At 41.7% G+C, this 12,011-nt stretch overlaps 1 protein-coding gene across 2 annotated transcripts in view; it reads right to left on the bottom strand.

The window, feature by feature from the left end:
- Positions 1 to 984: 984 nt before the first annotated feature.
- The window catches only part of TENT4B (terminal nucleotidyltransferase 4B), a 77,436-nt gene continuing 66,409 nt past the window's right edge, over positions 985 to 12,011 (bottom strand). Inside the window, exons 9-12 of one of the 2 annotated variants that reach the window (XM_056526343.1) lie at positions 11,352 to 11,455; positions 10,127 to 10,311; positions 9,041 to 9,235; positions 985 to 5,085 (exon numbers count right to left, since the gene is read on the bottom strand). In XM_056526343.1, coding sequence (XP_056382318.1) covers positions 4,909 to 5,085; positions 9,041 to 9,235; positions 10,127 to 10,311; positions 11,352 to 11,455 — 661 coding nt within the window. In that variant the 3' untranslated portion in view covers positions 985 to 4,908. The remainder of the gene's footprint in view (positions 5,086 to 9,040; positions 9,236 to 10,126; positions 10,312 to 11,351; positions 11,456 to 12,011) is intronic. The other variant, XM_056526344.1, reaches the window with a different exon arrangement.

Genomic DNA, 12,011 nt, shown 5'->3' with positions numbered 1-12,011 from the left:
AGCATATAAATAGGTGACACATGTAATTCCCCTATAAGAGTAAATTGGGGCATGGAGTTTTATAGTCTCTGCGCTATGGTTGGCGCGGTGTGCTGGTAAGAACTGCAATGAATGGTAGACAATATTGTCAATATTGAGGGGAAGTATCTATATAGCTCTTACCAACACACCGCGCCAACCATAGCACAGAGACTATAATACTGCAATGAATGGTAGACAATATTGTCAATATTGAGGGGAAGTATCTATATAGCTCTTACCAACACACCGCGCCAACCATAGCACAGAGACTATAATACTGCAATGAATGGTAGACAATATTGTCAATATTGAGGGGAAGTATCTATATAGCTCTTACCAACACACCGCGCCAACCATAGCACAGAGACTATAATACTGCAATGAATGGTAGACAATATTGTCAATATTGCGGGCAAGTATCTATATAGCTCTTACCAACACACCGCACCAACCATAGCGCAGAGACTAATACTCCATGCCCCAATTTACTCTGTTATAGGGGAATTACATGTGTCACCTATTTATATGCTTTTACTATATCCAATTTTAGCACGTTTTAATATATCTTGTGACCCGTCTGAAGCAAGGGCCCTGCTAAAGACCTCACATTACAGTTCTAATTAATTAAATAAATGTTATTTTAATACTGGACATTTTCTCTATTTCTGCTATTTACTCATCCTTAGCCTAGCAGGACTGCTACCATTTTTTGTCTTCTCATTTCACTATTGGCACATTGGGTTTGTGCAACGCAGTATCCTCGGCTTAGGTTTTCGGTTTTATGTTGGGCTCACACACTTTTTATTCTTAAATATTCACATCAGACATGACACAAATATTTTGTTGCAAGCAGCTTTATTGAAGATACATCACACCATAAAAACGACAGTCAGTCAGACATGTTTCGAGCGCTTGCGCTCGAAACATGTCTGACTGACTGTCGTTTTTATGGTGTGATGCATCTTCAATAAAGCTGCTTGCAACAAATTGCTGGACCCTCCGTACTTACTTTCTTCAATATTGGATGCCTTGCCGGGCACCGGTCCGAGCACTGTACATAAGGGAAGGGGAGCTGGATCCCTCACTTGTTTGTTGCATGACACAAATCTACTGGATTAAAAGCTGAACGTTCTGGTTTCCTTAAGCCAATATCAAACAATTGACAATAAAATATTGTAATTATTCACGTTTTTCCAGTTCGGAAAGAGTGAAAAAAAAAATTACAGAATCAGTCAGTCATGTGAAAAATATAATGTAACCATCAAGTGAAGTTACATTCCTCCAAATATTGGCAAATGCCTACAAATGACAGACACTTATAGCACTTACCAAGCTGTAGACTTCCCTAATAGAAAAACATGACCCCAAGAAGAAAGTTGGCAGTTGAAACATAGACTAGACTATTAAACTCCTTTAACATGGAGTGTGGCAGGTGATGATGGTTGTTCCCACTCAGCTGTGTGTAAAATTTAGTGCAAGGATGAATTAAATTGGAAGGTTATGAAAAGGAAACATTCAGGTAGACCTAAGACTTAAAAAAATCAAGATAGAAAACACAAAGTAATTTGCTTTGAAAATAGAAATGCCAATAAAATTTACAACAAAGATAAATGGAAAACAAATTGCCAGAAACCGAAGTCAAGGATTATAAAGTCAAAATCTCCCCCTGCTGACTGATTTGGGGTTACATATACAGTAGTTACATAGTTTGATTGTTTTAAATAAACAAAACAAAAACCCACACAGTGTACATCAAGCTCAACCAGGAAAGGGGGTGGATGAGGCCAAAATTTTCTGATGAAAACAAAATATTCTAGTAGTAATAGTTTTTTTTTATTATGCTATAATGTTTTTCGTTTCTTGATCTGGAAAAATATATGTTCTTAATTACAACAATTTTAAGGAGTCTATAGCTTTTGTCAGGGAATGTGAATGTTTTAAACCTTAAAAAGGGCAAGGTCAGATACAAAAACTTTTTATATGTTGTACATCTTAGCACAACATTACCCTTTCTAATATACTTCATAAGAAAATTGTATTTCCTTTTTATAGAAATTATGGCTTCTAAAATCATTGCTTTGTAAAAGCTGAAGCACAGGCATTGACAAAGTCCAGGAAGTCAGGGCGGGCTAGCACTCTTCTGTGCTCTCTCCTGTCTAATAGTTCTCTTCTGTGCTCTCTCCTCTCTGATAGGACTCCTCTGTGCCCTCTCCTCTCTGAAAGGAATCCTCAGTGCTCTATCCTGTCTGATAGCACTCCTCTGTGCTCTCTCCTGTCTGATAGCACTCCTCTGTGCTCTCTCCTGTCTGATAGCACTCCTCTGTGCTCTCTCCTGTCCGATAGGACTCCTCTGTGCTCTCTCCTGTCCGATAGGACTCCTCTGTGCTCTCTCCTGTCTGATAGGACTCCTCTGTGCTCTCTCCTGTCTGATAGGACTCCTCTGTGCTCTCTCCTGTCTGATAGCACTTCTCTGTGCTCTATCCTGTCTGATAGCACTCCTCTGTGCTCTATCCTGTCTGATAGCACTCCTCTGTGCTCTATCTTGTCTGATAGTACTCTCTGATACTAGACTTTGTCCATGTCTGTGCTTCAGCTTGGACAAAGCTATGGATTTTCATAAACAATGATATCTATAAAAAGGAAATAACATTCTTATGAAGTATAGTAGAAAGGTTAAATGTTTTACCAAAATGTACAACATATACATTTTTTTTTAAAATCTGACAGTACCCACCTGAAAGGATTAAAGCAGCCTGAACACTCCTCCTCCAACATCGGTGTGGCTTTACAGGAAAATGCCACATTTAAAAAACTATATGTAACACTACAAAATTCCCTAAAGACCTTTTTACCTTTAGTAACACTCCTTTTACTTATGAGAAAGATCAGGTAACCGATAGGTTGCTGCAATGTGCCAAAAATGATTGCAGTGTTCTGATACAAGCCACTAAATAGCAAAAAGAGACTGTCTTCCTGTAAATGGAGCGAGATACCAATTTTAATATTAAAAACATGCTGTTTCATGTATGCCTCTACTCAGGTGTTGTGTTCTAGATAAAAAGAAAAGGAGGCATGGTAAAGGAAGGGCATACAACTGTAATAGTATAGTCAATGTAGGGTTTCTGCAGATTTTCCCAGTAAACTAACAAGGAAGTCAAAATCTGCAGCATTTCAGTCCCAAGTGGCCATACCCTAGATCTGATATTGTACGGTAAGAAAAACAACAATTACAAGTAAATTCGCTGTATAAAATTTCACTATACAGATGACTTTTGTGTCAAACGATCTTCGTTCTAGTTAGTGGTTCTAACTGGTTGAAACTGGCAGAACTAATACCAGCTGTGCACCAGACAGAATTCAGCAGAAACCATCAGTTTCAGAGGGTTGGCTACTGATCTAAGGCTCTGTTCACATCAAACAAGTAGCCTACATTTGAGAAAAACATTGCCGTACTGACAGAACAACATGCTCATACACACCGCGGCATATCTTTGCCCTAACAGTCCAAAAAAAAAGGCCAAAAGTAGTCAATATTAGACTACATTCGCTCCATTAAAATATAATGGACACAGGATGAGTACCCTGCTGTATACGTTGACATACAGTTCTACACCATCCCCCCAAACTTAGGCTACTTATCTGATGTGAATGTAGCCAAAGACGCTCTCCATACTTGCATTATGGTTAATTTATTGGAAACTATGTATGAGCCAGATCCAGCAAAGAGTCATATTTCAGTTATTAACAGAAACCATGTGAACAGAGACTTAGAGCACAACCACATCTGATTTCACTGTGTGGGGTTAGGGAGCATTTTATCAATCGCTGTGAAGAATTTAGTGCCCTAACATGACATTCTTAGAGGTTTCTTTTCTCCCTACATGACAACTGCATACCTGCAAATAGACCTGTTCCTTACAGGACTGCCCAGGCAATCTGACTGCAAAATAGATGAGGCATATGATGGATCTTTATTTTTGAAGGCATTCAAGTGTTGGTAGGAACACATCAGTAAGTAGAGTTGTTACCTACATAAACACCACACAACCTCTACTGATGCACTTTTCCTGGTGTTATCCCTCATTCATTCAATCGTAACACAGTCTGATGCGACAAAGAAAAAAAAAAAAAGAAAGAATGACAGAAAAGCATTTGTCAAAATGACATTTAAAAAAAATGTGCTACATTCTTCCCATGGTCAGGCCATCTGCCTTCTAATAATTTGCCATTATTTAAATATATATAATATATAAAAATAAATAATTGACAATGGGCAACAGAGTAGAAATGATCCTTTCAGGGTGACCAAAATCAACTTAATCTCAATGCGATTGACATTTTCACTAAACTATTCCAATTTTTTTTTCTTTTTGTAAAGATTTATGTAAAAAGCATTTGCACCATTACAAAAGTGCAATTTCATATACTGTAGTATGCACAATAAAATGGTAGAATATTCAAAATGATAAAAAAAAACCATCATGCAGAAATAAAGTTCCCAAATAACAAGGTGGGTTTCTGCAAATTGCACCCCGTTCTGAAATTTAACTTTGTAATGTTCTTATATTTCTATCTAAGTCCTATAAACCAGCACACAGGTGCTGATAAAGAAGTGCAAATAATTGTTTAGCTCCCTATTTTTTATCAAATGAGCAGCCATTTTATATATAGATTTTTCTTCTTTTTTTGTTAGTTTTTTTTTCTTTTTTTTTTTCCTTTTTGCTTAAAGTGTTCATGATCCAATTCTGTGGTCAGCTGGGAAAAACCAAAGTAAAAAGAAACCGACTCAAAAGTTTGTAAGCTTCCAGTACAGTCATGAAGCCATTGGATACAGTTGAACTGTGTTGCGGCACAATGAGGAAGGTCCCAGAAGTCCAGCTCTCACAGCTATCTACAAAGGTCCGTTTCCCGCTTGTGCTTGCGTTTTTTGCTATGATAGTGCTGGTGCTGTGCTTTGCCACTCTGTAGATGTCGGCTTGGCACTGATGTGCCTTGGCTTGTGTTGGGTTGAGTCTGGAAACCTTTGCTGGAGGACACTGAACGGAAAAGCCTGGTTGTGCCATGCTGAAAGAAATTAAGATGCAAAAATTTATTCATTCAAGCAGAAAATCCCCCACAAGTAAGTTCACATTGTCGTTGGGCTCTGCTAAAGGGAGGTCCATTGCGTAACCCGTTTAAAAAACAGGAGTTGAGTGCAGAAAAAAATACTGCATGTCCTAATTTCTTTCCACCGCTCAACTCAAAAAAAAAAAAAAAAATACCCTTGGTATCTGTTGTGAAATGGGTCCATTCAGCTTCCTTTTTTGGTGCCCAACAGACCCTTAATGGAATGTTAGCTATTACACTTTGAAATAGTCCTATGAGACCTCAGAGTGTTATTCCTCACTTTTCTGTGCATTTATGGCACTTTAACAGCTGAACAAATCTAGCAAAACTATTTCAATTGTTTGAACATTAGTTAGATTCATATTCAATCACCTCTCCTTGCCCCTATTAAAGTTTCCCTGAATATCAAAATAAAATTATAAAGAGGCACATTTGCTTTTTTTATGCATTTTTATGAATATTCTTTGCAAAGTGCCCAGAGGTTAGGAGACATTACAACAGAAGCAGCTTCACCGCAGCCTTTCCTAAAGAGGAACTCTTACTTTCATAGTACTACATCAGAAGTTTTGATCAGATGGGTCCAGGTATAGAAATACCTACTGATCACCGAAATCAACAGGCCCCAGCGCTCTACTTGTTAGTTTCTGCTTAGGTGTCCTCAGAGGGAAGACAGTAGTGTACAGATCTATAGCAAGTCTCAGCTTTGTTAGTTTCTGGAAGTGACATTAGATCTTTAAAACAATGTAACTAGTTATTTTTGTCTAGTTGTAGTTTTCCACCGGAGTACCCCTTTGTCTTGTCCACAGTGCTCTCTGCTGACACCTCTGTCCATGTCAGGAACTGTGCAGAGTAGCATAGGTTTGCAATGGGGATTTTCTCCTGCTCTGGACAGCTCCTGATATGGGCATCAGGTGTCAGCAGAGAGCACTGTGGACAAGACAAAAAAAAAATTCTAAAAAGAAAATAATTTCCTCTGTAGCATACAGCTGCTAATAAGTACTGGAAAGACAAATATTTTTATAATAGAAGTAATTTACAAATCTTTTTAACTTTCTGGCACCAGTTGATTTAAAATAAATAAATAAATGTTTTCCACCGGAGTACCCCTTTAAGAACTTTAACATGACAAATGCCTCTTGCTTCTGGACTATGAGGCAGTATAGCAAACCCCAGAGCTATGAACTGACTTCACAAAGTTACTACACAAGGAGTCAGCAGCATTGGGAAGCTGTACATTTTTTACCATTATGCAGCAATGTCCATGTGCCTAATCTGCTGTGGGGGCCCTACGGACATTTCACCATTGTCAAATTTGTGTTGCATGTATTTTTATTTTTTTTCATATGGTCATATGTTCAGGAAGTTAAAGGGGTATTCCGCCCCTACACATTTTATCCCCTATCCAAAGGATAGGGGATAAGATGACAGATCGCCGCGGTCCCGCTGCTGGGGACCCCCGGGATCCCCGCTGCGGCACCGCGCTCTCATTACAGCACAGAGCGAGTTCGCTCTGTGCGTAATGACGGGCGATACAGGGGACGGAGCCGCGTGAAGTCATAGCGCCGCCCCTCGTGACATCACGGCCCGTCCCCTTAATGCAAGTCTATGGGAGGAGGCGTGACGACCGCCACGCCCCTTCCCATAGACTTGTATTGAAAGGGGCGGGCCGTGACATCACGAGGGGCGGAGCCGTGACGTAACGATGCTCCGGCCCCTGTACCACCCATCATTACGTGCAGAGCGAACTCGCTCTGTGCAGTAATGATAGCGCGGTGCCGCAGCGGGGATCCCAGGGGTCCCCAGCAGCGGGACGGCGGCGATCCGACATCTTATCCCCTATCCTTTGGATAGAGGATAAAATGTCTAGGGGCGGAATACCCCTTTAAAGGGAGTCTGTAAGTTCATATTCAAAATATGAGCTATGACCACTGTTGGACTGAATTGCTACAGTACATGCTCCGCAGATGCCTTTTAAAATCCACTTAATTCTGTGGCTTTACTCAACTCTTCAATCCGCCACCTCTCTTTCTTGAGTGACGTTCATGTCACAGGGGTTAAAACAAGCCTGGATTCATCAGTGCGATCCGTGCGAATAAACTTGCATGAAGCAAGATGCGTAAAATCATAGTCATTTATTCTCAATGCCAGAGTAAAACAGACGCGTTTCGGAGCTTGAACGGTCCCTTTTTCAATGTTAAAATTGGCTTGGCTGCACCGTGACATCACTGAAGCTTTAATAGTTGGTTGTGTCTGGCACACAACCCCACAAGGTGAGCAGTTTTGCTGTTATTTTATAAGTAATAACTGTTCCCACCACGAGATACTGTTCCATGAGAAGCTCTGCTGTCTTTTCTCAGATTTACCTGCCTACTTGAGTGACGTTCAGGGATTGGATTCCAGTTACAATAGGTAGACAAGGCTTGGCATGGTGTCTGTAGTACAGATGAGCGAAATTACAGTAATTCGATTTGTCACTAACCTCACAGCTCGGCGGTTGCTTACTTCAGCTTTCAGGTGCTCCGGTGGGCTGGAGACTCTCTCCTAGGACTGTATCCACCTTTTCCAGCCCACCGGAGCCCCTGAAGGCTGAGATAATTCATGCATAATAAAGTCAGCAACTGCCGAGCCGAGAAGTTTTTTTATTTTTTTTATTTATTCTCTTTTTTTACCTAGAAAAATGGCACATGTGAAAACTCTAAAGACAGAATTTACTAGAGAATTAAGAGTAAGTGATGAGTGCAGGTGGAATAGGTGGCAAGGTGGAAAAAAAACATTTCTCTGGAATAAGATACATTAGCTATGTTTAAGTGTCGTTAAAAACTTTTTATATAATGTAGATAAATACCATTTTATGTATATTTGTAACATATTTGATTAAAAAAAGTGTACAGCCTGTGTGTCTCTGTGAGGAGTCCAAATACAGGACAGTGTGCACTGAGGTAGGGATTGACAGATATAGTTTTTATTTAGGGCCGATACCGATAATCGGTGGAGGTTAGGGCCGATAGCCGATAACTTATACCGATATTCCGGTATAAGTTATCGGCTATTTATCCCCCCGCGACACCGCTGCAGATCATTGATTTAAAGTGGGCGCTTTAAATCAATACACTGCAGTGGCTTTTGCGGTGCCATAGGCCGCCACCGCCGCCACCCACTTCTCTCCCCCTACCTGTCAGGGTGGTCCGGGCCATCCATCCTTCCTGTAGTGTCCGGCGGCATTCCGGGTGGAGGGTGAACCGGTCCGGGCTGTACTTCTTCTCTGGGGTCTTCTTATCCATTCCGGGCAGGCTCCGGCCTAGCAACGCTGAATAGACGTCGGGGGGCGGACGCGGTGCGGCGGGTCGGGGGGGGGTGCTCATTCGTGGTGAGGTGGGCCTTATCGGCAAGGTAATTGCCGATACCGATAGTGTCCAAAATCGTGATTATCGGCCGATAATATCGGCCATACCGATAATCGATCGATCCCTACACTGAGGCTCTATAGCATGCTCTCGGGTCACACATTAGGATGATTGACAAGCAAGCAGTCTGTACAGATCCATGCTTCTCCTGCCCTCACTTCCTGTATTTGGTCTCCTCACAGAGACACACAGGCAATAGCTGCAAGGACAGCATTTTACCCAAAAATATACAAAATTTTAATCAATGTATATTACAAATACACATATAGTATCTACATCATATCAAAAGTTTTTGTTAACAAGTACACTTTGAGGGAGGTGTACATATTTCTTCTGTGATTATTTGGTGTACACACATTTATTTACTTTTCTCCCTGCTATCCAGCACTTCGTCCGCTTCTGGTCAAAGATACTTATCTTGAAAATATTCTGGGTTTTAGGTTACCAACAGTCCAGCTATGAAGAAGTGGTGGAAAGTGATCTGACACAAAAAACACATCTCTCCATACCTGGGACTTGATGTTGCTGTTTGAGGAGCTGACACTCTGGCTAGCTTGTGGTTTGCTGCTGGGTTGTGAAGAGCTGGTGCAGGATTCCTGAGGACCGGTTCGACTATCACTTGCCTGTCGACAACTTGGCTGCTTTGACGTCTTGAATGGAGTTCCGTCTGAGTCCTGAATGCACAGACGTTTAATGACTTTTTTCTACGGGAAACACGTGATGTGTCATGCAAGGAGAGTTGACACCACTGACTAAGCAGTGGTTCTCAGTACAAAACCCACACAAAACAAGGGGATGGGGGCTACTTATTAATGTTAATAAGTTGGGAATTGTTTAGAAAAGTTTGTGCAAAAATGTGGGTCCACCACTTCTAAAAAAGTGAATGGGGCTTGGAGGCAATGGGGTAGGGGCACCACAGCCTGCCACATTTACTATAATGTTTGCTATTAATTTTTATAAATTACAGTGGAAAAGTATGTCCGTTCAGGTGTACATTTCATAACGGCTATATTAGGCAGCCACAGATGCACTTATTTGAGAGAGCAACGCCTCAATAAATCCAGCACAGCTGACACAAGGGGGCTTTTACATAAGACTGGTATATGAGACACCCAAGTGAAACTGGGCATTATGCTTTTCAGGCAATGACATCCAATCCCCTGAACAAACTGCTCAAATCGTCAGGGCCTAAAGTTCCAACATGAGAATTGTATGCATGTATTTTTTCTTTCACAAAGATACATTCTTCTGACCTATAGGATGATTCGAGAAACAATGTTTACACCTGTGGTGATAAAACAGAGACTACAAACTGATCTATCATGTTTGATGGGAAGAATAGTTTTGCATGTATTTCCCATGCCACACTGAAAAAGAACCCAATGGAGTCTATTTTGAAATGAATATAGAACTGTGCCTGATAGCAGATAAAGTACTGTGGCAGTGCATTACACCTCTCTCCATTTGAATAGAAATGTAGTTTATGGTGGAGTTAATGAGTATCGGGTTGACAGGCATCTGCAGTGTATGACCAATCAAGGTGGCTATTCCCCAAATAGTAAGGCTGAGATCATAAGCAAGTATTGTGAACTCACCACATCACTGGAACTGGAGAGGGTGGAAGAGGAGGAAGACAGAGGACCAGATGAATTGGACGAATGTTTACCAAGAGTTTCAGTCGTCTTATTCTTTGCTTGTCCCAAGGCAGAATTTTGACTAGACACATTATTATTACACTGATCCAAATGGTGAACATCCACTATCAAGGTCACTTCATTCCCTACACAGGGTGATAAAAAGACTTATTAAAAAAAGTCCATACAACCAACATATAAAACTGTAACTCTAATATAATTTATTACCAACTGTACAAATACCGTATTTTTCGCCGTATAAGACGCACTTTTTCTTCAAAACTGGGGGGGGAAAAGTTGGTGCGTCTTATACGGCGAATACACACCTATCGCGGCGGTCCCTGTGACCATCAACGGCTGGGACCCGCGGCTAATACAGGACATCACCGATCGCGGTGATGCCCTGTATTAACCCTTCAGACGTGGCGATCAAAGCTGATTGCCACGTCTGAAGCGAAAGTGACACTAACCCGGCTGCTCATTCGGGCTGTTCGGGACCGCCGCGGTGAAATTGTGGCGTCCCGAACAGCTTACAGGATACCGGGAGGGACTTTACCTGCCTCCTCGGTGTCTGCTCCATGCCGGGATTCCCTGCATGGCCGGCGCTCTCCTTCGACGTCATCACGCACGCCGTCCGTCATCCAATAGGAGCGGCGTGCGTAGTGGCGTGATAACAGCGAGGGAGAGCGGGGATCCCAGGGAAGAAGACATCCAGAGCATCAGGGACACCACGGGGAAGCGGCGACAGCGATGGAGCGACATCCAGGGCAGCGATGACTGGTCCGGAGCGGCGGGGACACATGAGTATTACCTCCTATACCAGTGGTCTTCAACCTGCGGACCTCCAGATGTTGCAAAACTACAATTCCCAGCATGCCCGGACAGCCAACGGCTGTCTGGGCATGCTGGGAGTTGTAGTTTTGCAACATCTGGAGGTCTGCAGGTTGAAGATTACTGTTGAGTTCAGAATCTTTTTTTTTCTAGATTTTGCACCTTTAAAATTTGGTGCGACTTAAATGCCGGTGCGTCCATTGGGCGAAAAATACGGTACTTGTCAGTTGAACTACTCTCACACATATGAAATAAGGTAATGTCTCTTTATTCTTACATCCAGAGAGGGACGAATATCTTACAACTAAAAGTATTTAGGGAAAAGAAAGCTACTTCACTATAAACATATTCTTACCGTTGTATAGTGGTTCTGATCTATTTTGCTGGCCCCATTTCGCTGATATCCATTCTCTATAAGCAACTACTTCTTCTGTGACTCGAATAATCCGTCCCAAAATGCTGAAAAACACGCACAGTTTTCATTTGAAAGTAGTTAACAAATCCGTACAGGTGATATTCATACATTAGGGATTCTCAATCGCTTTCTACTTGGGCCTCACCATTTGTAGTAGTGCATGTCAAAGTATTACATTATTTTGCTTCTCCTGGAAGGCCACACTATTGTAGAATAGTACAGAATACCACACTATTGTAGCACATAATAGAAATGATAGACAACAATGGAACCTGAAAGATCTGAGTCCATCAGCCAATACAGTTTGAGGGAACCAAACGTTCCTTGCAGGCTACTGTGAGACCAAATTTACAGAAGAAGTTGCCTTTTTATCAATTTTTCCCAAAAATCGTGTGCAGTGACTTTAAAACCCTGTCGTAGTCAGCACTCGCGTCAGAGTCTGACTCCTAATTAACCTTATTTCTACTCTCTGTCTCCACCTCTTATGTGCTGTGACCTCTTCAGAAGAGGAGGAGTGTGGGGACACTGCAGATGCATTCTACTCTCTCTGTGAGAAAAGCCTACAGAAGCAGAAACCGCAATGGAGACTGCATCCATTTT

Source organism: Hyla sarda, chromosome 6, assembly GCF_029499605.1.
Source record: "Hyla sarda isolate aHylSar1 chromosome 6, aHylSar1.hap1, whole genome shotgun sequence".
NCBI lineage: Eukaryota > Metazoa > Chordata > Amphibia > Anura > Hylidae > Hyla > Hyla sarda.
The sequence above is the reverse complement of the archived record's forward strand: the minus strand, read 5'-3'. Positions and strand labels throughout refer to the sequence as shown.